Source organism: Bos mutus, chromosome 16 (assembly GCF_027580195.1).
Source record: "Bos mutus isolate GX-2022 chromosome 16, NWIPB_WYAK_1.1, whole genome shotgun sequence".
Classification (NCBI taxonomy): domain Eukaryota; kingdom Metazoa; phylum Chordata; class Mammalia; order Artiodactyla; family Bovidae; genus Bos; species Bos mutus.
The window spans coordinates 33,937,131-33,961,698 of record NC_091632.1 but is presented as its reverse complement, the minus strand read 5'-3'; the positions used below and the strand labels follow the sequence as shown (position 1 = coordinate 33,961,698).

The 24,568-nt window shown below is 46.5% G+C and overlaps 1 protein-coding gene across 10 annotated transcripts in view; it reads right to left on the bottom strand.

The window, feature by feature from the left end:
• The window catches only part of FHAD1 (forkhead associated phosphopeptide binding domain 1), a 168,064-nt gene that overhangs the window by 56,074 nt on the left and 87,422 nt on the right, over nt 1–24,568 (bottom strand). For 9 of the 10 annotated variants that reach the window (XR_011467227.1, XM_070384949.1, XM_070384953.1 and 6 more), the window contains exons 11-14: nt 21,767–21,874; nt 18,694–18,777; nt 17,792–17,944; nt 15,814–16,009 (exon numbers count right to left, since the gene is read on the bottom strand). Coding sequence is in view for 9 of the 10 variants with exons in the window: in XM_070384949.1 (XP_070241050.1) it covers nt 15,814–16,009; nt 17,792–17,944; nt 18,694–18,777; nt 21,767–21,874 (541 nt within the window). In the remaining variant the exon portion in view is untranslated. The remainder of the gene's footprint in view (nt 1–15,813; nt 16,010–17,791; nt 17,945–18,693; nt 18,778–21,766; nt 21,875–24,568) is intronic. The other variant, XM_070384954.1, reaches the window with a different exon arrangement.

Sequence of the window (24,568 nt, the reverse complement as noted above, 5' to 3'; positions counted from 1 at the left end):
GTCGTGATTCAAGACCTTGCACACAGGATGGCCTGGGAGGGAGAGAGAAGGGGAAACGCAGGGAGGGAGGAAGTATGCCTGGAAGAGAACACAGTAGGGGAAGACAGACAGAAGAGGGGGAAGATGGATGTGGAGGGAGACGGAGGGGAGCTGAACAGGCTCGCGCCTGGGCCCTTGACCCGCGACAAGGCCACCTGCTGAGAATGTCCAGCTTGGAAGAGTGAGAATGATAACAGTATAATAATAGCGAGTCCCTTGGACTGCAAGGAGATCCAGCCAGTCCATCCTAAAGGAGATCAGTCCTGGGTGTTCATTGGAAGGACTGATGCTGAAGCTGAAACTCCAATACTTTGGCCACTTCATGAGAAGAGTTGACTCATTGGAAAAGACCCTCATGCTGGGAGGGATTGGGGGCAGGGGGAGAAGGGGACGACAGAGGATGAGATGGCTGGATAGCATCACCAACTCGATGGACATGAGTTTGGGTAAACTCTAGGAGTTGGTGATGGACAGGGAGGCCTGCCATGCTGCGATTCATGGGGTCGCAAAGAGCTGGACACAACTGAGCGACTGAACTGAACTGAACTGAACTGAATAATAGCTAGTGTCAGTATTAAGCACTTGCTGTGTGCCAGGCACCATGCCAGGAGTTTGACACGTGATATTTTCTAATCATTACAAACAACCCAACAAGGAAATTTGTTTGCATTTCTAGGCACGACACAGACGCTCAGCCAGGTTAAGCTGTGGAGCTGGTGAGCAGTAGGATCAGAGTTCAGACTTAGGTCTGTTGTTGTCTCTCTCTTTTTTTAAAAAAAAATTATTTATTTTTAATTGTCATTCTCTTTTAAGAGAGACTAGAGGTTGGAGAGTGAAGGGTTGAGCTGGCTGATGTGAAGGGTGTGTGATAAGAAGGATACCAAGGTGCCAGAGATGGGTGACGCTAGCTTGGGCTGTAGAAGAGGGGTTTTCCTCTTTGAGAAGAAGCAATTCTTTATTATATTTCTGGTTACAGAAGTTATGGAAGACAGAGGAGACAGCTTGATGTGCTGCCGTCTGTGGGGTTGCAAAGAGTCGGACACGACTTAGCGACTGAACAACAACAGCACAAAAGTTATACTTGCCTATTACACAAATCCAAACAGGACTGAGACCCATAAAGTGAAAATTGTCCCTCCACCCCCGCCGCTGTATCCTCAGTGGTCTGCACACAGTAGGTCTGCAATAAACAGCTGTTAAAAGACTGAGTGAAAGTCAAGGCTCATGCAGTCCCATCATACTGGGATAGGCCTTTCAACACTTGTTTTTTTCTCCAAATTTCTCTTGTGGTCAGATAATGACACTTGGGGAAAAAAAAAAAGGGTAGAGCGGGGAGAGAACACTGTGTATATTCTATGACAATCTACTTTTTTTTTTCCACTTAAAAATACTGCTTATCTTGGATATCTAAGGAAGAGTGATTTTCTATGTATGGAGAGAAGACTTTGTAACAAAGTCTTGCAGAAATAGACACAATCAACTGAGCTTGCAAAGAAAAATGTAAAAAGTCCTTTCTTTCCCTTATCAAAAGAAGCTGAGAAACCAGGCGGGGATGAAATTTAAGATCCTCCTTAATGTCTCCTATCTTCCCAGCGGGCTTAGTGTTTCTTGTCTTCCTAGCGGGACCAGGCAGCAAATCCTTCACGAATCAGATTTTTTTTTTAGATCACGGACTTTTTAAAAATTAAGGTATGGTTGATGTACAGGTATTATATGTTTCAGGTATATAACATAGTGGTTCACAACTTTTAAAGATTATATTCCACTTACAGTTATTATAAAAATGTTGGCTGTATTCTCTGTGTTGTATAATATATCCTTGTGGTTTATATTTTATACATAGTAGTTTATGCCTTTTAATCCTCTATCCCTGTTTTTTCCTCCCCTTCTCTCTCTCCATTGGTAACTACTAGTTTGTCCTCTGTATCTTGGAGTCTGTTTCTTCTTTGTTACATTCTCTAGTTTTATTTTTTAGATTCCACATATAAGTGATATTATACAGTATTTGTCTTTTTCTGTCTGACTTATTTTGCTAAGCATCAGTTAAGTCAGTCAGTTTAGTCGCTCAGTTGTGTCCGACTCTTTGTGACCCCATGAATCGCAGTACACCAGGCCTCCCTGTCCATCACCAACTCCTAGAGTTTACCCAAACTCATGTCCATCGAGTTGGTGATGCCATCCAGCCATCTCATCCTCTGTCGCCCCCTTCTCCTCCTGCCCCCAATCCCTCCCAGCATGAGGGTCTTTTCCAATGAGTCAACTCTTCTCATGAAGTGGCCAAAGTACTGGAATTTCAGCTTTAGCATCATTCCTTTCAAAGAAATCCCAGGGCTGATCTCCTTTAGAATGGACTGGTTGGATCTCTTTGCAGTCCAAGGAACTCTCAAGAGTCTTCTCCAACACCACAGTTCAAAAGCATCAATTCTTCGGTGCTCAGCTTTCTTCACAGTCCAACTCTCACATCCATACATGACCACTGGAAAAACCATAGCCTTGACTAGATGGACCTTTGTTGGCAAAGTAATGTCTCTGCTTTTGAATATGCTGTCTAGGTTGGTCATAACCCTCCTTCCAAGGAGTAAGCATCTTTTAATTTCATGGCTGCAGTCACCATCTGCCGTGATTTTGGAGCCCAAAAAAATAAAGTCTGACACTGTTTCCCCATCTATTTCCCATGAAGTGATGGGACCAGATGCCATGATCTTTGTTTTCTGAATGTTGAGCTTTAAGCCAACTTTATCACTCTCCTCTTTCACTTTCATCAAGAGCATAATACCCTCCAAGTCCATCCATGTTGTTGCAAATGGTAAATAATGCTGCTATGAACACTGGGGTCATGTAGCTTTTCAGATTAGTGTTTTTATTTTGGGGGGATAAATATCCAGGAGTGGAATTGCTTGATCCTATGGTAGTTTTGGAGAAGGCAATGGCACCCCACTCCAGTACTCTTGCCTGGAAAATCCCATGGACGGAGCAGCCTGGTAGGCTGCAGTCCATGGGGTCACTAAGAGTCAGACATGACTGAACGACTTCACTTTCACTTTTTACTTTCATGCATTGGAGAAGGAAATGGCAACCCACTCCAGTGTTCTTGCCTGGAGAATCCCAGGGACAGGGGAGCCTGGTGCGCTGCCGTCTATGGGGTCGCACAGAGTCAGACACGACTGAAGCGACTTAGCATAGCATAGCATATGGTAGTTTTATTTTGAGTTTTCTGTGAAACCTTCAAACTGTTTTCCATTAGTGGTTACACCAATTTACACTCCCGCCAACAGTGTGCGATGGTTCTCTTTTCTCCACATCCTTGACAACATCTGTTATTTGTTTTCTTTTTGATGATGGTTATTCTGACAGGTGTGAGGTAATATCTAACCAATCAGATCTTTAGTAGTGATCCCACCTTCTGGGCTGCTCATGACATCACCCAGCAATACTTCAGGTGGTTTCCCTCTACATTACTCAACCTGGATTTCCCTGAGGGACTTACTTCAAAATTTTACAAACCTAGCTTGTTATTACATGCATTTTATCTCTTAGGACAATATTTTAAAAGGCAGGTAGTATGATGGTTAAGAGCAGGGGCTTTGAGTTCGGAGGGATCTGGATGGAGTGCCAGCTTTACCACTCGGTAGCTGGCAAATACACCCATTGTCATGACTCTTGAAAGGAGGTCCAGGAAGAGGACAGAGCATTCACAGCTAAGAAAACCTGACTTGCTGTCAGATGTAGATGGGGCAGGGGTCACAGGTAAAGTCACCTTGGTGTGAGTAAATCAAGCAGTGGTGCTGCTGGGCACATACCCATCTGACTGCCACCCACATTAGTTCACATTACATCAACAGTGATGCTGATGGCAGCTGCCACTGACTAAGGCTCACGTGTGCCTCTGTGGTTTGGGTGCCACATCACTCAACCCTCACAGCTACTGGGTGAGATCTGTCCCCCATTTTATGACCAGTAAACAGAGGCACACAGAAGCCCAGCAACCTGCCCACACAACTGACGGTGCACACTTGAGAGTCAAGCCTTGGCAGCTGGTCTCCAAAGCCTGGACCCAGAATCTTCACTGTAATGCAAACCTGGGGCAAGGTCAGCAGTGTGCTCAGGCAGGCATCAAATGTTCTTCATCCCAGGGGATGAAACTCTCAACTTTGCCTCCACTCAAGTTAATGACAGAACCTGTCCTCTAGGAACTGGGTATGTAGCTGGTACCTCTCTGGATCTTTAGAGGTCATGTGGGGTCACAGAAAAAAACACAGCCATTAGAATCACAATGACCTCAGTTTGGGTCCTGACCCTGCCATGTACCAGCTGTGTGACTTTGAGCATGTTTTGTAATGTTATTGGTACTCCGTTTCCTGGCCTGCAAAATAAAGACAACAATAGTACCTAGCTCATTGGGTTGCTGGAAGATAAAAGTATGAGGTACATGTAAAACAACTAACACAGTGACAGGTACCCAGGAGGAGTGAAGCAAACCATGGTTCCTACCCTTTTTGTTAAGGAACTGTAAGCACAGAAGACTCTTAGGAGTGTTTGTGGTTGGTGATGAATGACTGACGATCCCCTTCTGGCCTCAGTACCTCAAATCACCTTATCACAGTGAAATACTCATAAAAGGTTTTGAGCCAATTTCTGCATTTTTAAAATGAGGATTTTACATGCTTTACTGAGTTGTACGTGGTTTACTGAGTTATTGTGAAGATGAACTGAGGTTGCTGCTGCTGCTGCTAAGTCGCTTCAGTCGTGTCCGACTCTGTGCGACCCCATAGACGGCAGCCCACCAGTCTCCCCGGTCCCTGGGATTCTCCAGGCACGAACACTGGAGTGGGTTGACATTTCCTTCTCCAATGCATGAAAGTGAAAAGTGAAAGTGAAGTCGCTCAGTCATGTCTGACTCTTTGCGACCCCATGGACTGTAACCTACCAGGCTCCTCCGTCCATGGGATTTTCCAGGCAAGAGTACTGGAGTGGGGTGCCATTGCCTTCTCTGGAACTGAGGTTAGGTATGGAAAATACCTAGAACAGCGTCTAGAATGCAAGTGCTCAGTAATGAATGATGGCCACCACTGTCACCATCACCATCCTCACCATCTTCTACTCATTATTCTCACCGCCATGACCATCACAGTCGTCACCACCATCATCTTCACTACCTTCATCATCGTCGCCATCATCACCATCACCCTCGTTACACTTACCATTATTATCTTAACCATCACCATCACCCCTGTGTGGATGGCTCTAGGAACTAAGGGCAAGTAGTACCTAATCCAGAGAATATTAGGAATACTCTAGCTCATCTGGTTCTTTTCAACATTTGATGCTTTGAGAGAATATTGTTGGGGCTGGAAAATAAAAAGCCTTTTACCATTAGCTTCCTCTTCTACTGAATGAATGAAGAATGGGCCATAGTCACTGGCCTCTCTGATATTCCCCTTTAACGTTTGATTTCTTAGAACCAAGTACGAACAGTTGTAATCAGAGAACAAAGTCTGTGTCTCCCCAGCTGGTGTTCCATAGAACATTATTCCAAGCATTGTTAGTTCGGGGTAAGGGTAGCAAGAAGGAGAAATGTATTTTGGGAATACTGCATTCTTATCCCATCCTGAGAGATCTGTAGTGTGTATCAGTGCAGGAGGGGCTCTGCAGAGACTTGTTTGATACTGCTCAACTCTCCTCACTCTGTGAACTCCAGAGAAAAAGACAGGGGACCTGACGAATGCTGCCTGAAAAGAGTCTTCCTCAAGCTTTCTGATGGCTTAACATTACAACCCATGTTTCTTTATGGTAATGCAGTCAGTCATGTCCAACTCTTTGTGACCCCATAGACTGTAGCCTGCCAGTCTCCTCTGTCCAGTGAATTCTTCCAGCAGGAATATTGGAGCAGATTGCATTTCTTCCTCCAGGGAGAATCTTCCTGACCCAGGGATCAAACCCGCATCTCCTGCATTGCAAGCGGATTCTTTATCGTCTGAACCACCAGGGAAGCCCTTTCATTTTCGTGACGAGATTAGAGACAGACGCTATAACGACTCTTTCGAGTGGGGAGGGGACAGTGCATGCCTTGCTTGGTCCACTGTCACTAGGTTAGAGATCATGGTCCTTCCCTGTTTTAGTTCCAGTTTGAAGAGCAGCTAGAACTGTGGGCCACGTCTCACCTGATTTTACATACATTCAGACTCTGCCATGATTACAGCAATAGTAATACTGTGGTTGCAGAGGTGTTGGGTTGTTGGGAGGAATCCAGTCCCTGTCTCTTCTCTACATGGTCTGTGAAGGGCAGACATTTACAGAGAAGTTAATCTTGATTTTCTTTTCAAAAATGTTTAAAAGAAATTTATACCACCTTCTGGATTACCTTAGAGATATCCTGGCTGGGGTTGTCTAATCACTGGAGTTGAATCAGTTCAGTTCAGTCGCTCAGTCGTGTCCGACTCTTCGCGACCCCATGAATCACAGCACGCCAGGCTTCCCTGTCCATCACCAACTCCCGGAGTTCACTCAGACTCATGTCCATCGAGTCAGTGATGCCATCCAGCCATCTCATCCTCTGTCGTCCCCTCTCCTCCTGCCCCCAATCCCTCCCAGTATCAGAGTCTTTTCCAATGAGTCAACTCTTCACATGAGGTGGACAAAGTACTGGAGTCTCAGCTTCAGCATCATTCCCTCCAAAGAAATTCCAGGGCTGATCTCCTTCAGAATGGACCGGTTGGATCTCCTTGCAGTCCAAGGGACTCTCAAGAGTCTTATCCAACACCACAGTTCAAAAGCATCAATTCTTCGGTGCTCAGCTTTCTTCACAGTCCAACTCTCACATCCATACATGACCACTGGAAAAACCATAGCCTTGAGTAGACAGACCTTTGTTGGCAAAGTAATGTCTCTGCTTTTGAATATGCTATCTAGGTTGGTAATAATTTTCCTTCCAAGGAGTAAGCGTCTTTTAATTTCATGGCTGCAGTCACCATCTGTAGTGATTTTGGAGCCCCAAAAAATAAAGTCTGACACTGTTTCCACTGTTTCCCCATCTATTTCCCATGAAGTGATGGGACCGGATGCCATGATCTTTGTTTTCTGAATGTTGAGCTTTAAGCCAACTTTTTCACTCTCCACTTTCACTTTCATCAAGAGGCTTTTTAGTTCCTCTTCACTTTCTGCCATAAGGGTGGTGTCATCTGCATATCTGAGGTTATTGATATTTCTCCCCGCAATCTTGATTCCAGCTTCTATTTCTTCCAGTCCAGCGTTTCTCATGATGTACTCTGCATATAAGTTAAATAAGCAGGGTGACAATATACAGCCTTGACATACTCCTTTTCCTATTTGGAACCAGTCTGTTGTTCCATGTCCAGTTCTAACTATTGCTTCCTGACCTGCATACAGATTTCTCAAGAGGCAGATCAGGTGGTCTGGTATTCCCACCTCTTTCAGAATTTTCCACAGTTTATTGTGATCCACACAGTCAAAGGCTTTGGCATAGTCAATAAAGCAGAAATAGATGTTTTTCTGGAACTCTCTTGCTTTTTCCATGATCCAGCGGATGTTGGCAATTTGATCTCTGGTTCCTCTGCCTTTTCTAAAACCAGCTTGAACATCAGGAAGTTCATGGTTCACATACTCATGAAGCCTGGCTTGGAGAATTTTGAGCATTACTTTACTAGCGTGTGAGATGAGTGCATTTGTGTGGTAGTTTGAGCATTCTTTGGCATTGCCTTTCTTTGGGATTGGAATGAAAACTGACCTTTTCCAGTCCTGTGGCCACTGCTGAGTTTTCCAAATTTGCTGGCATGTTGAGTGCACACTTTCACAGCATCGTCTTTCAGGATTTGAAATAGCTCAACTGGAATTCCATCACCTCCACTAGCTTTGTTCGTAGTGATGCTTTCTAAGGCTCACTTGACTTCATATTCCAGGATGTCTGGCTCTAGGTCAGTGAGCACACCATCATGATTATCTGGGTCGTGAAGATCTTTTTTGTATAGTTCTTCTGTGTATTCTTGCCACCTCTTCTTAATATCTTCTGCTTCTGTTAGGTCCATAATATCACTCCTCTATTCTCATTCATTGGTGTAAGAAATGTCAAATTCATGCAGCCTCCCTGGGCGGGTGGTTTGGCAAGAAGGATCCACAATCTTAAAAACGTTGGAGTCCCCTAGGTGTGGCCCTGGGTTCTCCCTTCTCATTTGATACTTTCTTTCTCAATGATACCACTCATACCCATGGCTTTAATCACCATCCATCCCACACAGTGACCAAGCACCCACCCTGTGGCATGTGTTCTTCTGGGTTTTGGGGCCACATCACTGACATTCATTTCCAGGCTAGATACCCAGGGTGACAGCTGCATCCTTGGCACCTCATCTTGGATGTCTCCAGGCAATTCTCACTATCTTCCCCCTCAAATCTGGTCCTCACGTCACATTCCTTACTGCGGAGTTTGGTGAAGGAACCACATCTGTACTTTTACACAAGCCAGAAGCGTGGAGATCTGCAACCCCCTTTCTCTCTGTGGTTTCTCTTGTTGTTGCTGTTTAGTCACTCAGTTGTGTCCAATTCTTTTGCAGCCCTGTGGACTGTAGTCCACCAGGCTCCTCTGTCCACAGGATTTCCTGGGCAAGAATATTGGAGTGGGTTGCCATTTCCTTCTTCAGGGGATCTTTCCAGCCCAGGGATTGAACCCAGGTCTCTTGCATTGGCAGGTGGATTCTTTACCACTGAGCTACCAGGGAAGCCCCTACCTCTTTTCTAACCATATCTAATTCCATTCATCTTTTAAATGCCCCTGGAATCTTCTCTCTTTTTCCATCCCCTTCTCTGCCGTAGCAAGGGCCACCATCATGTCTTATGACAGCCTTCTAGCTGTACTCCAGGGTTCTGTGCTGGCCACCTTCCTGGACAGTTTCCATTCATAGCTGAGATGACTGTGTCCAAATGCAAGCCAATTCCATCAGTTCCTTACTTAAAACCTTTTATGGACTTCTTTGTGCTCCCTGGCCAAAGCAGAGCTTCCTACCAGGGACCTGCAAGTCCCTGGGCCCCCCATGGTACAGCCCCCACTGACCTCTCTCATTGTTCCTTCCTTGCCCCACCCCTGTCCCCGTTTTTTAGCCCTTGCTTGTGTTCTCCTTGTTTCCTGTGATACCACCATTCTACTATCTTCACCCAGGATGCCCCCACCCTCCTCTGTTTGGCAAATAACTCCCATGCATCCTGCAGAGGCCCTGCCCTCCCTGTCCAAGTCAGAGCCCTGCACTTCTCCTTCAAAGCAACTGTCCCCATTAAAGTTTTCCATGTGAGTGATTTTTTGGTAACTGCCCATCCTATCCTGTCACAAGATGTGCTGATCTTCTCCTGCAAGAACTCCAACATTAAAACTCGCTGCTGAATAACCACTGACAGGAGAATGTTGGATCCCACCAAAAAAGATATCTCATGTCCAAGTGCAAAGGAGAAGCCCAGCAAGATGATAGGAGGGGTGAAATCGTGTTTAGAATCAAACCCCATACCTGCCCCTTGGAGGGCTCAGACAAAACCTTGTGTGCACCAGGGAACCCCACAGAGACTGAGCCAGACCTGCCTTTGAGTGTTTGAGTGTCTCCTGCAGGGGTATGGGTCAGCAGTGGCCTGCTGCAGGGGTAGGGGCTCTGGGTGCAGAAGACCTGGGTATGTCATAAGCCCCATTGGAGGAGGTCACCATTAACCCCACCACAGAGCCGCCAGACTTACACAGGACTGGGAAAACAGACTCTTGGAAGGCACAAACAAAATCTTGTGCGCACCAGGACTCAGGAGAAAGGAGCAGTGACTCCACAAGAGACTGACCCAGACCTGCCCGTGAGTGTCCAGGAGTCTCCGGCACAGGCGTGGGTAGGCGGTGACCTGTGGCAGAGTTGGGGGCACTGAGTGCAGCAGTGCATGCACAGGACCTTGCAAGGAGGTAGCCATTATCCTCATTACCTCCACCATAGTTTGACCAGAGGTCAAACTACAGGGAGGGGGCACAGCCCCACCCATCAACAGAAAGTTGGATTAAAGATTTACTGAGCATGGCCCCGCCCATCAGAACAAGACCCAGTTTCCCCCTCAGTCAGTCTCTCCCATCAGGAAACTTCCATAAGCCTCTTATCCTTATCCATCAGAGGGCAGACAGAATGAAAACCACAATCACAAAAAATAATCAAACTGATCACATGGACCACAGCCTTGTCTAACTCAGTGAGACTATGAGCCATGCCATGTAGGGCCACCCAAGACAGACAGGTCATGGTGGAGAGTTCTGACAAAACGTGGTCCACTGGAGAAGGGAATGGCAAACTACTTCAGTATTCTTGCCTTGAGAACCCCATGAACAGTATGAAAAGGCAAAAAGATAGGACACTGAAAGATGAACTCCTCAGGTCAATAGGTGCCCAATATGCTACTGGAGAAGAGTGGAGAAACAATTCCAGAAAGAATGAAGAGACGGAGCCAAAGCAAAAACAACACCCAGTTGTGGATGTGACTGGTGATGGAAGTAAAGTCTGATGCTGTAAAGAATAATATTCCACAGGAACCTGGAATGTTACGTCCATGAATCAAGGTAAATTAGAAGTGGTCAAACAGGAGATGGCAAGAGTGAACATCGACATTTTAGGAATCAGTGAACTAAAATGGACCGGAATGGGTGAATTTAACTCAGATGACTATTGTATCTACTATTGTGGGGAAGAATCCCTTAGAAGAAATGGAGTAGCCCTTGTAGTCAACAAAAGAGTCTGAAATGCAGTTCTTGGGTGCAATCTCAAAAATGACAGAATGATCTCTGTTCATTTCCAAGGCAAACCATTCACTATCACAGTAATCCAAGTCTATGCCATGACCAGTAATGGTGATGAAGCTGAAACTGAATGGGTTCTATGAAGACCTATAAGACTTTCTAGAACTAACACCCCAAAAAGATGTCCTATTCATTACAGGGGACTGGAATGCAAAAGTAGGAAGTCAAGAGATACCTAGCAACAGGCAAATTTGGCCTTGGAGTACAAAATGAAGCAGGGTAAAGGCTAACAGAATTTTGCCAAGAGAACACACTGGTCATAGCAAACACCCTCTTCTAACAACACAAGAGAAGACTTTACACATGGAAATCGCCAGATGGTCAATAACGAAATCAGATTGATTATATCCTTTGCAGCAAAAGAGGAAGAAGCTCTATACAGTCAGAAAAAACAAGACTGGGAGCTGACTGTGGCTCAGATCATGAAATCCTTGTTGCCAAATTCAGACTTAAATTGAAGAAAGTAGGGAAAACCACTAGACCATTCAGGTATGACCTAAATCAAATCCCTTACGATTACACAGTGGAAGTGAGAAAATAGAGTCAAGGGATTGGATCTGATAGACAAGAGTGCCTGAAGAACTATGGATAGAGGTTCGTGACATTGTACAGAAGGCAGTGGTCAAGACCACCCCCAAGAAAAAGAAATGCAAAAAGGCAAAATGGTTGTATGAGGAGGCCTTACAAACAGTTGAGAAAAGAAGAGGAGTGAAAGGCAAATGAAAAAAGGAAAGATATACCCATCTGAATTCAGAGTTCCAAAGAATAGCACAGAGAGATAAGAAAGTCTTCCTCAGTGATCAATGCAAAGAAATAGAGGAAAACATAGAATGGGGAAGACTAGAGATCTCTTTAAGAAAATTAGAGATATTAAGGGAACATTTCATGCAAAGATGGGGACAATAAAGGACAGAAATGGTATGGACCTAACAGAAGCAAAAGATATTAAGAAGAGGTGGCAAGAATACCCAGAAGAACTATACAAAAAAGATCTTTATGACTCAGATAATCACGATGCTGTGATCACTCACCTAGAGCCAGACATCCTGGAAAGTGAAGTCAATTGAGGCTTAGGAGGCATCACTATGAACAAAGCTAGTGGAGGTGATGGAACTCCAGTAGAGCTATTTCAAATCCTAAAAGATGATGCTGTGAAAGTGCTGCACTCAACATGCCAGCAAATTTGGAAAACTCAGCAGTGGCCATAGGACTGGAAAAGGTCAGTTTTCATTCCAATCCCATAGAAGGGCAATGTCAAAGAATGTTCAAACTATGGCACAATTGCACTCATCTCACACGCTAGTAAAGTAATGCTCAAAATTCTCCAAGCCAGGCTTCAAGAGTATGTGAACCATGAACTTCCAGATAGTCAAGCTGGATTTAGAAAAGGCAGAGGAACCAGAGATCAAATTGCCAATATCCGCTGGATCATCAAAAAAGTGAGAGAGTTCCAGAAACACATCTACTTCTGCTTTATTGACTATGCCAAAGCCTTTGACTGTGTGGATCACAATAAACTGGAAAATTCTTCAAGAGATGGGAATACCAGGCCACCTTACCTGCTTCCTGAGAAATCTGAATGGAGGTCAAGAAGCAACAGTTAGAACTGTACATGGAACAACAGACTGGTTCCAAATCGGGAGAGGAGTACGTTAAGGCTGTATATTGTCACCCTGCTTATTTAACTTACATGCAGAGTATATCATGTGAAATGCCAGGCTGTATGAAGCTCAAGCTGGAATCAAGATTGCCAGGAGAAATATCAATAACCTCATATATGCAGATGACACCATCCTATGGGAGAAAGCCAAGAGGAACTAAAGAGCCTCTTGATGAAAGTGAAAGAGGAGAGTGAAAAAGCTGGCTTAAAACTCAACATTCAGAAAATGAAGACCATGGCATCTGGTCCCATCACTTCATGGCAAATAAATGGGGAAATAATGGAAACAGTGACAAACTTTATTTTCTTGGGCTCCAAAATCACTGCAGATGATGACTGCAACCATGAAATTAAAAGATGCTTGCTCCTTGGAAGGAAATCTGTGACGAACCTGGACAGCATATTCAAAAGCAGAGACATTATTTTGCCAATAAACGTCCATCCTGTCAAAGCTATGGTTTTTCCAGTAGTCATGTATGGATGTGAGAGTTGGACCATAAAGAGAGCTCAGCGCTGAAGAACTGATGCTTTTGAACTGTGGTGTTGGAGAAGACTCTTGAGAGTCCCTTGGACTGCAAGGAGATCCAACCAGTCCATCCTAAAGGAAATCAGTCCTGAATATTCATTGGAAGGACTGATGCTGAAGATGAAGCTCTAATACTTTGGCCACCTGATGCAAAGAACTGACTCATTTGAAAAGACCCTGATGCTGGGAAAGATTGAATGCGGGAGGAGAAGGGGATGACAGAGGATGAAATGGTTGGACGGCATCACCGACTGGATGGACATGAGTTTGAGTAAGCTCCGGGAGTTGGTGATGGACAGGGAAGCCTGGCGTGCTGCAGTCTACGGGGTTGCAAAGAATTGGACATGACTGAGCAACTGAACTGAAGATCCTATCCTTTCCTGAGACCATAAAATCTACAAGGGCTGGGATAGAGCCTGTTGTCTCAGCAATATTTTATTATGAAAGAGTTCAGATTCACAGTAAAGAAGGAGGAGTTTTATAGCCAAGATCTAGATTCTACCTGTTTTTGGCCCCATTATATCTCTGCCCAGCATGGTGCCTGGTATCTAGTAGACCTGTAATAAATCTTTGCTGAGTGAAAGTGGTTCATATCCTTCCACATCTCAGATGATAAAGATAAGGTGAACAATATTTATGTCAGCATCATTTCTGTGTGTGAAAAATTGGAAACAACTTAAAGGCCCAAGATAGAGAACTGGCTAAATAAATTATGGTACATCCTACATAGTGGGATTCCTTATCATCAGCGACAGCAATGATGTGTGTATTGACATGGAAGGGTGTTCCTGATGTACTGTTAGGAACAAAACTAAATAAAACTGGGTATGACGTTATTTTTTTGTAAAGTTAATAAATCAATAAACATTTACAGGTAGAACCTATTCTATGATAGGTACTCTTTTTAAATACTTTAGATATATTAATGCATTTTAATCCTCACAAGAATCCTATGGAGTGAGTATACCCTATTATCCCCATTTTACAGATAAGGAAACTGAGGCACAGAGAGGGGAATAACTTGCCTAGACTCACATAGCTCTTTCCATGGGAAAATGCCTTGGAAGTTACACAAAGAATATGACAGTGTTGACAATATCAAATACTGGCAAGGCTGTGAGGCAACAGGAACTCTCACTCATTGTTGGTGGGAATGCAAAATACAGTCACTTTGGAAGAGAGCTTTGTGGTTTCATTAAGAACTAAATGTACTCTAACCACATGATCCAGCAACTACAACCTTGGTATTTCCTCAAAGGAGTTGAAAACACGCCCACACACAAACCTGCACGTGGATATTTATGGCAGCTTTATTCATAATTGCCCAAACTTGGAAACAACCAGGATGTCCTTCAGTAGGTGAGTACATAATGGAACATTGCTCAGTGCTTAGTCACTCAGTCAACCTCTTGGCTGCAGCCTGCCAGGCTCTTCTGTCTATGGAATTTTCCAGGTAAGAACACTGGAGTGGAGTGGGTTGCCATTTCCTACTCCAGGGGATCTTCCTGACCCTCGGATCAAACCCTTGATTCCTGCGTCTCCTGCATTGGCAGGAGGGTTCTTTACCACCGCGCTACTTGGGAAGCAATGGAATATTATTTGGCACTAAAAAAAGAGCTGTCAAGCCATGAAAAAACTTAGAGGAAACTTAAATGCATATTACTAAGTAAAAGAAACTAATCTGAAAGATTGTATGATCCCAACTATATGATATTTTAGAAAAGGCAAAAAACCATGGTGACAATAAAAAAGATCTGTGGTTGCCAGGGACTGGAGGTCGGGGAGGAAGCACAGAGGATTTTCAGGGCAATGAGACTATTCAGTATGATATTATAATGGTAGCTACATGTTATCACACATTTGTCCAAGCCCAAATCCATAGAATGTACAAGAGTAAACCCTACACGACACTTCAGATCAACTACACTCCAATAAAATTAAAATTAAAAGGAGTGAACCCCAAAGTAAACCTGATCGCTTCCCTGATAGCTCAGTTAGTTAAGAATCCACCTGCAACGCAGGAGACCCTGGTTCGATTCCTGGGTGGGGAAGATCTGTTGGAGAAGGAATAGGCTACCCACTCCAGTATTCTTGGGTTTCCCTTGTGGCTCAGCTGGTAAAGAATCCCCCACCCCAACAATGTGGGAGACCTAGGTTCAATCCCTGGGTTGGGAAGATCCCCTAGAGAAGGGAAAGGCTACCCACTCCAGTACGCTGGCCTGGAAAATTCCATGGACTGTATAGTCCATGGGTTCACAGAGTCGGTCACGACTGAGCAACTCTGACTTTTCTTTTCAATGTAAACCATGGGCTTTGGGTGATTACGATGTGTCCATGTAGGTTCATCAGCTGCAACAGTTGTGTTTCTCTGGTGCTGATGTTGATAACTGGGGGGATGGGCATGAGTGGCGATGGAGGGTACCTCGGAAATCTCCATATCATCCTCTCAATTTTGCTGTGAAACCAAAACTGCTCTAAAAACAGTGTATTTTTATATGTATGTGGTAACTTCTAAGAGAGATTTGGCATAATTTTGCTTCTTCCTATTGCCTCTGTTACATCTCGTTTTTCTCCAGCAGTCATGTCTCACTTGTGTATACTCTTTTCCTGGAACATCACTTCTCAAGTGGTGAAACGAAGTTAAGTCTGGAGAAGGGAACGCTTGGCTGCACACCCAACAAGAAGCCTCCCTCAACAGATGTCCCTTCGTGATCAGATTTGACGCGACATTTCAGTCATGCAACTACAGGAGAAGAAGGCTGCCGTTACCCTTGTTGGAGCTGGAGAACTGGATGCCCACGTCTTGGAGGAGGTGCTCGGTCTCCTCCAGCCAGGACAGCGACAGGCGCAGGATGTCCAGTGACACCTTCTGGAGCCCCGAGACAGGTGGGCTCACCTGCAGGTGCTGCAGGAGGCTGACCTCCTTCCTCAGGTCGTTGCTGCAGCACGACATCTTCATGCAAGCCTGGAAAGAGATGAGGTCGTGAGGAGCTAGGCCACCGTTGCCAGAAATAGCACCCGGCCGCCGTGACCTGCAGAGAGCGGGGTTCTTGATGTGTTCTTGAAGCAGGAAGTGCCCTGGGATGGCCCACTTCTAGTTGCCTTTTAGGGTGGGGGGACGAGGGGGCAGCTTTTATTTTGTGTGCACTTTAATTGGGACTTTTGATGGTCAAAGAGACCCTGTGTTTACAGACTTAGGGAATGAATTTATGGTTGCTAGGGGGATAGCAACCCCTTATGGAGGGAAGGGATAGTTAGGGAGTTGGGGATGGACATGCACATACTGCTATATTTAAAATGGATAACCAACAAGTATCTACTGTACAGCACATGGAACTCTCTCAAAGTTATGTGGCAGCCTGGATGGGAGGGGAGTTTGGGGGAGAATGGATGCATGTATATGGATGGCTGAGTCGCTTCGCTGTTCACCTGAAACTACCACAACACAGTGTGTTAATTGGCTATGAAAGTGAAAGTGAAAGGCGCTCAGTCGTGTCCGACTCTTTGCGACCCCAAGGACTATACAGTCCATGGAATTCTCCAGGCCAGAATACTCGAGTGGGTAGCCTTTCGCTTCTCCAGTGGATTATCCCAACCCAGGGATTGAACCCAGGTCTCCCACATTCCAGGCGGATTCTTTACGAGCTGAGCCATAAGGGAAGCCCAAGATATAATCGGCTATATCCCAATATAAAATAAAAAGCAAAAAAAGGGACTTCCCTGGTGGTCCAGTGGTGAAGACTCCGTGTTCCCAATACAGTGGGCTCGGGTTTGATCCTTGGCCAGGGAACTAGATCCCATGTGCCACAACTAAAAAATCCCGTATGCAGCAATGAAGATTGAAGGTCCCACATGCTGCAAATAATCTCTGGTACGGCCAATAAACAAAATAAATAAAATAAATTAGAAAAAAAAAAAAAAACAGAAAAAGGAAGAGATCCCGTGTTTAGGTGCAGGCAATTCCAAAGCCAAATTGCCGAGGACAATTTGGCTGAAACAAGAACCAAATTTGGCTACAAAATTCCTGCTGAGATCAACACATAAGCTGGTCAGAAAGTCCGATTTCCTGACTTGAAAGAGTGCTGACAAGCCAACATTCAGACAGACTCCCCAAATAGCAGCTGCTTATTTCCAGAGAAAGCAGAAGCAGCTGCCTGCTCTGATAAAGCTGGTTCTCCAGGTGGGGGCTGGGAGGTGGGGGGTGGTGGTCGGTCAGAACCAGTCTTGTCTCCTCCAGAGTCAAAGGCGACTAGGGTAAGAGCAGCCTTTCCATTGCTGGGACAAAAAAGAAAAATGAAAATAAAGAGCAGGATGTTTTCTTGGTTTCTCTGGAAATAACCCAGGGCTATTTTGAGGGCGAGAGGAGAAGGGGGCAACAGAGGATGAGACGGTTGGATGGCATCACTGACTTAACGGACATGAGTTTGAACAAACTTCAGGAGACGGTGAAGGACAGCGAAGTCTGGCGTGCTGCAGTCCACGGGGTCGCAAAGAGTCAGACACGACTGAGTGACTGAACAACATTTCTTCCCCTGAGGTCCAGGGGCCTCCCAAAGGGGAGCGTCAGGCAGCTTTTTCTTGGCCACACCAAGTTCACCTGGGAGGCAGTTTTTGAGGTCCTTTGTTTTCTACCTCAAACAGATCTCTCCAGCAAGAGAGAAGGTGGGCAGAAAAGCAGAGCCGGACGATCTCCTGAACAAGGAGCACGTGAGCCACGGGGGCACGGGTGAGAAGCGGAGGAGGGCACCTGGCAACTGTCTAAGGCCTTCTTCAGCCTCTCAACGCTGTCTGTGACCTCCTCGTGTCGGCAGAGGCCGAGCTGGCTCTCCTTCGGCAGGGTCCACTTTTTCTGCTGGAAGTTGATGTTGTCCTCAGTGACCTGGGTGATCTTCTCTATTAACTAGTGGGGGGAGAAAAAAGACTGACATCGCAGGGTGGCTCTGCAGGAGGGGCCCTGGGTTGGGGGAGGGCATGGGCTTGAGCTCCCATCTCCGCAGGGTTGAGGAGGGAGGTCCTGGCATGTTTGGGTGATGGCTCTGGAGGGAATGTCGGCTCTGTCACCAACAAGGGCACGTTCCCCGGGATCAGAGATGATTTTTAAGAGCCAAAGGCTTGTCATGTGGCCCCGCGTGTGTTCTAGATTCTTCGGAACTCTGAGAGTGATTCATCACGCTGAGCCTGATGCTGTGGGGCCCGAAAGAGAAGGCTAGGCTATCTGAGAGCAGTCCATGGTGTGAATTTTTCACCCGCGTGCCGACACAGGGTTGGAGGGGACAAACGGAAGAATAACAAGTCAGTCCTTACGCCAGAGGCACAGCCTCGCTGCCGGCTGCCCTCTTCAGGAGGAACGAGCCAGGACGCCTGCCCTATGGCGAGGCTCTTTCCTCGTGGGACTAACGGAGGTGGATCATGCAGGCCTGGAGACCAGACACAGGCCTGGGTGGTTCCATTTGATTTTCACAGAAAGACTTCAAGGGAGTTTCACTGGCTTTTACTCTAAAAGCCAGGAAATCCCAGAATATCGAAACAAATCTTCATGGTGCAGCAACAGTGTGAAAAATATGCGCCACCAACAAAAAACAGAAACATATGCTCTCAGTGTCTGGAGTCCCGGGTCCCTGAGGAAGAAAGTGGGGAAGAGGGACAAACCTGCTGATCAGAGACGGGCTTGTCCTGGAACGGCTTCGTTCGTCCATAGGTGGCCTTGATGACCTGACTTCTGAAATGCTCCAGCTGCAGCACAAAGAAAGGGAAGGTGATGGAATGAGTGGTGCAGCTGCAGCCACAGGGCTTCAGGAGTCATTTCCACTGCTGGGTCTGGGAGAAATCAGTTAGAAGGCTCTGCACACCATTAATGGTCACTATGTTCGGGGCTTCCTAGGTGGTCCTAGTGGTAAAGAATCCGCCTGCCAATGCAGGAGCCACAAGAGATGTGGGTATGACTCCTGGGTCGGGAAGATCCCTTGGAGTAGGAAATGGCAACCCAATCTAGTATTCTTGCCTGAAAAATTGCACGGATGGGGGAGCCTGCAGGCTACACTCCATGGGGCTGCAAAGAGTTGGTCACAACCAAGTGACTAAGCACGCCGCAAACGGATTATTAACACCTTCACCTCTCACCGGAAGGGGCAGTGCCCACACAAGAGAGGGGGACAGTAGGTTTTAACGACTTTTCAGGCATGCCCGCCTAACCCAGCGGATGCGTGTGGGCAGCTCACATACGTCTCAGGCCCTCAGAAGAGCCACTCACTGCCAATTATCCAGTGGGAAGTCTGGGGCCGGGAGCGGTCTTCCATAATTGGTACGCTGGCACCAGGCTGTGAGATAAATATTGAGGCTGTCAGCCCGAGTAAACTGTGTAATCAGCCAGGGTGCCCAGGGAGAGAAGGATGAGCAGCCTGCTGCCATTTTGTGCCTTAGGTCTTGTGTCCTGAAGATGACGCCTGCTGTATTCCCCTCAGGGTCCCCGGAGCCTGGCACCCAGCAGGCACTCAATAAGTGTTCATCGAATGCTTGTAACAGAAATGACTGACTTGGCAGGTGTTCAAAGTCCTCGCCTTCAGTTCGGCCAGCTTTTATTGACTATCTCCCTGCTTCTGGTGTCTTCAGATTACAGTTGATGAAAGAATACAGTTACATTAGAATCAGGGCTTCTAGAATGACAAGTTCAAGGTGTTTCAGGTTCATGAGAGACCTGAGAGGCAAACAAGCCCAACCCTCTCTGGAAGTTTACCAACTTGATGGCCCTTGGCTTGGGTTTTTGGCTCACGGGCAAAAATGTGGTCACGAAAGACTCTAAGGAAAGCTGAAGGACCGTAACAGCTGGGGAATCAATGTGAATGTCAATGGGTCCCAAGACACAGGAGTTTGCTGCACACCAGGAAGTTCTGAAAAGCCAAGGAGAGGAATTATGACTCTCCTAAAGACAGCTCTGCAGTCAGCTTGCCGGGAGCCAGGAGGGATTCTGGGCCGTCTGTTGGTTTCATGACCAAGGGGAGGGTCCTAACTTGCCCAAGGAAGAGGTTATGTAGGTAGGGCCCCATGGGCGATGGCCCGCATCACCACCAGAGGCACACTATGGGACTGCTCTGAGTGGAGGGATAGGTCCTGCTGGACAAGAGTCAGTCCTGGAGTCACTTGCCTGGGGAAGGGCATGACCTCAGGCAGGGAGCTGGCTATGGATAAGAGGGTGACATGGGAAGGCCAGGGCAGCACAGAGAGGCCTCATCCTTACTCTCTCAAGTCCTGGAGGAATCTCTGTGTCTCTAAGGGTCTTCCTGAATGAGCTCTGGCTGGAGGCATGACCAGGCTCCTGGCAAACAGCACAGATCATGCCCTCAAGGTGGGTGTGTGCTGGGGGTGCAGAGCGCTGGCAGGGGCAGGGGTAGCCCAGGTGCACCAAGGGACGCCCAGAGTGGCGGGCTCTCTCCCTTGCTAAGGGTCAGTGCCCTGCAGAGAGGGGACACCGGGGGTGATGCTGTGGATGTTTGTTGAAGAGGCTTTAATACCTGCCAGGAGGCACTATCGTCATCATTTAACCTGTGGGTGCTTCTGGAGTTCAGCGTGGGGGACAGTGCCCGGTCATACTGCTGGTTCAGGCTTGCATGCCACCACATGGAAGGGCTTCGGGAGCTGGGCTGGGTGGGCTGGAGTGCTCCTTTAAGGACTGTGGTTCTTAACCTTTCTGGGTAGTTTACAGACCCTTCTGAGAATCCAGTGAGTGACGAGGTGGACTCATCTGCCCAGAAAAAGTCTCTCACTGTTTCCATTGTTTTCCTACTTGCCATGAAGTGATGGGACCAGATGCCACGATCTTCGTTTTCTGAATGTTGAGTTTTAAGCCAACTTTTTCACTCTCCTCTTTCACTTTCATCTCTTTAGTTCTTCTTTGATTTCTGCCATAAGGGTGGTGTTAATGTGCATATCTGAGGTTATTGATATTTCTCTGGGCAATCTTGATTCCCACTTGTGCTTCATCCAGCCCAGCGTTTCTCATGATGTACTCTGCATATAAGTTAAATAAGCAGGGTGACAATATACAGCCTTGGTGTACTCCTTTTCCGATTTGGAACCAGTCTGTTGTTCCCTGTCCAGTTCTAACTGTTGCTTCTTGACCTGCATATTATTAATACTTCATTAAGAAAAGTGGCGGGACTTCCCTAGCGGTTCAGGGGTTAAGACTCTGCGCTTCCACTGCAGGGGGCACGGGTTTGATCACTGGTTGGGGAACTAAGATCCTGCAAGCCACGTGGCTTGGCCAAACAAAACAGAACAAAACAAAAACAAACAGAAGAGTGGCATCCCCTGTGGATACCGACTAGAGCGTCTGGAGACCCAGAGGAAGAAAGATCGCTCGCTGTACATGTCAAGACAAAAAAATGTGAAGGAGAAAGTGCTAGAAATGCCACTGCGGTTGAAAGGCTCAAACCCTCCCTAGGAGGGACCCGCACCGCTGGTTCACCGGGGTGGGCCTTGACCTGGGACTGGCTGGTTGGTCAGGGTCTCAGGTGATGGCAAACACTGGTGTGGGCAGCTTCCCAGCAGGAAAAGCCTTTTTAGCGACATCCACTGGGGCTCGGGAGCCACACAGAGCCCTGCCCCTGGGGATAAGTGGGTGAAATTAAACCAGGCCGTCCTCCTCCTCACTCATCCCTGCCGGCCGCTTGGGCGCAGGGCTCCGTGGAGAGCGGTGGGCCATGAAGGGGCTTGGCAGCACGCCTACCTGACCTACTGCCCTTTCCAAATTGGCTTTAATGAGGTTTTCTCTGTTCCCCATTTCTTGCAGCTGAAGCAATTTCCTTCTGGAATCCTCCTGAAGCTTCTCTTCAACCTGAAAGGATGATGAAAGCATGGGCTTGCTGCTAATGTGATCATCATGCCCTCTGGGGGAACTCTTCTGGGTGGGGTGGTGCTAATGGCAGTGGGGGAGTCCTTGAGGGGTAGGGACAGCTGCGGCCCCGTGGCAGGGGTCATGGGCATACACAGGGTGGAGATAAACTCACAGGGAGATACCCCTTAAGGGAAGGGGCTGAGCTCTGCACCCTGGGCTCGACTATGTCCTATCACAGACTCCAATTCCAGCTCGGTCCCTAGCAAGATGTGTGACCCTGGGAAAGTGATTTCACTGCTCTGTGACTCAGTGTTCTCATCTGTCAAATGGGGATGATGGTACCTGTACTGCAGCACAGAGTTATTGTGGGAATTCAAAATATTTGGAATAGTGCTTACAGGTCTGTGAGTGTGGTAAATATTGGTGTGACCTATAAAAGGTGGGTGGGGAATTTCCTGGTGGTCCAGTGGCTAAGTCTCCTTGCTCTCAATGGAGGGCATCCAGGTTTGATCCCTGGTCAGGGACCTAGATCCCACATGCTGCAATGAAGATAGAGGATCCCACATACAGCAATTAAGATCTTGTGCAACCAAAAAAATAAATATATTTTTAAAAAGGTGAACGGGAATATCTGCCATGAAGCCTCCTTCTAAGACTCCACGAAAGGTCTTTGGTCAGTGTTATTACTGGGTTTATCATCATAACTATTTGTCATCACCACTTTGAGCACACCCACTGGTGGAAACTTCTCTAGAGGCTTGCTCAGCAACGTCTATTAAGAATCGCAGCCTGCAAAAGAAAGCGTTTGAAGTGCAGAAGCTTGCTTGTCTAATCCTCCCTTGCTTGGGTAACGGGGCAAGCTGAGGTGAGCCTGGGAGTGCTTGATGCTACCATCTGCTGGCAAGTGTGGGCCTTGCAGCTGCTCCTTTCAGGGACACACCTAGTCATTTCAGGGACATACCTACTGAGCCCAGGGCTCTGGCACCAACAGGAAACCAGGCAAATGCTCATAAATAAATGGAAAGACTTTGTGCTGAAATAAATCCCATGGGCCGTGTTGATTAGGGATCTGACAAGGGGGATCACAGAGATGTAATAAAAGACCCAGAAGAGCTCTTTGGAGCTTTCCTCTGAGTAGAGTATACAGAGGTAGAGCGACTACCCAGCTCTGGTACCTTGGAAAAGCCACCTCTCTGGGGCCTTAGTTTCCTTCCAGATCTAAACATGCTCTGACTTGTATTTCAGCTGCATTTCCATACACCACAGAAGCCAAGTCCAACTCTGGACTCTGCCCTTATCTGTGTTCTCCACGAACAGCCCCCCATTCCCACTCCTGAGCCTCAGGCAACTTCAGGGGCTGCCCTGCTCCCTCCGTCACGCCTGGTGCTCTCCACGCCTGTCCTCCACCCCTCTCAGGTGACATGCTGGGCTGTGGCAGCTGGCCTCCTCGCCTCTAGTTTAGCGCCTTGCGGTACTGTGAGGGTTAGCCAGCTGTAGGGCAGCTCTGACCTACAGAACTTTCTACAACGATACAGATGCTCTGACTCTGTATCATCTAATACAGCAGCCACAAACCACATCTGGTGATCCAGCGCTCGAAACACGGGCTGGTGTGATCGAGGAAATGAATTTCAAAGTGTATTTAATTTTGATTAATATCAGTGTGAACAGTAGCACGTGGCTGTTGGCTACACAATAGTGATTGGAGTCAGACCAACCTGGAGTCAGCCAAAACTATGCGACTGGGCTAGTTACACTGCTAGTTAACAAGTGGTCTTGACTTTCTCATCTGTAAAATGGGGAGGATGATCTCTAGGTCATGGCGCTGTTGTGAAGAGGGAAAAGAGATGAAATGTTTGGTGGTGATGCCCAGTCCATGAGAAACTGCAGCTATTATTTTCACCATTATTAGCTGCGATTGTCACATACTGGTTCTCTGTTCGGAGGCCCTGGTAGCGCCCCGCTGCCTGTGTGCAATAGAGCCTGAGTGCCAGAACTAGCACAAAACACCAAGCCAGGGATTCAAGAAGCCCTGATGAGCTCTGAACAAGGCAAAGAAAAATGAATCCACACCTAGATAAATCATAATAAGACTGCTGGAAATCCAGGGAAAAGGAAATCTTAAAAGCAGCCAGAGAAAAAGACAGGTTTTGCAAAGGTGCATCAATAAGGCTTACAGATGACTTCTAAATAGAAATAACAGGAGCCAAAAAACAGCAGTGACATACCTAATGCTGTTTCTAATGTGCTGAAAGAAAAGAACTGCTATTGTAGAATTCAATAGGCAGTCAAATGTGTTTTAAGAATGAAGGTTAAATATCATTTCAAGATAGACACACAGACACATCTGCGACTGTCATCAACAGAGCTACAGTGAAGGAAAACACTAAAGGGTATTCTTCAGAGACAAGAAAAATGAATGCAGATGGATGATCAGAGATGCAGAAAAGACAAGCAACAGTAAGAGTAACGTGTGCATATGATACTGACTATATAAAAATGCCAATAATATCTTTGGGGGCTTTATTAATAACTATAGAGAGGAGTTTAGAAAATGACAGCAATGACTTACAAATTTGGAGGGGTTAAGTGAAGTCAGGGTGTTCTAAATTCACTACATTGTCAAGGAGAAGGGCATAATTATCAACTAATACTACATCTTGGTAAGTTAAGAATGTACATTGTAAGTACTTC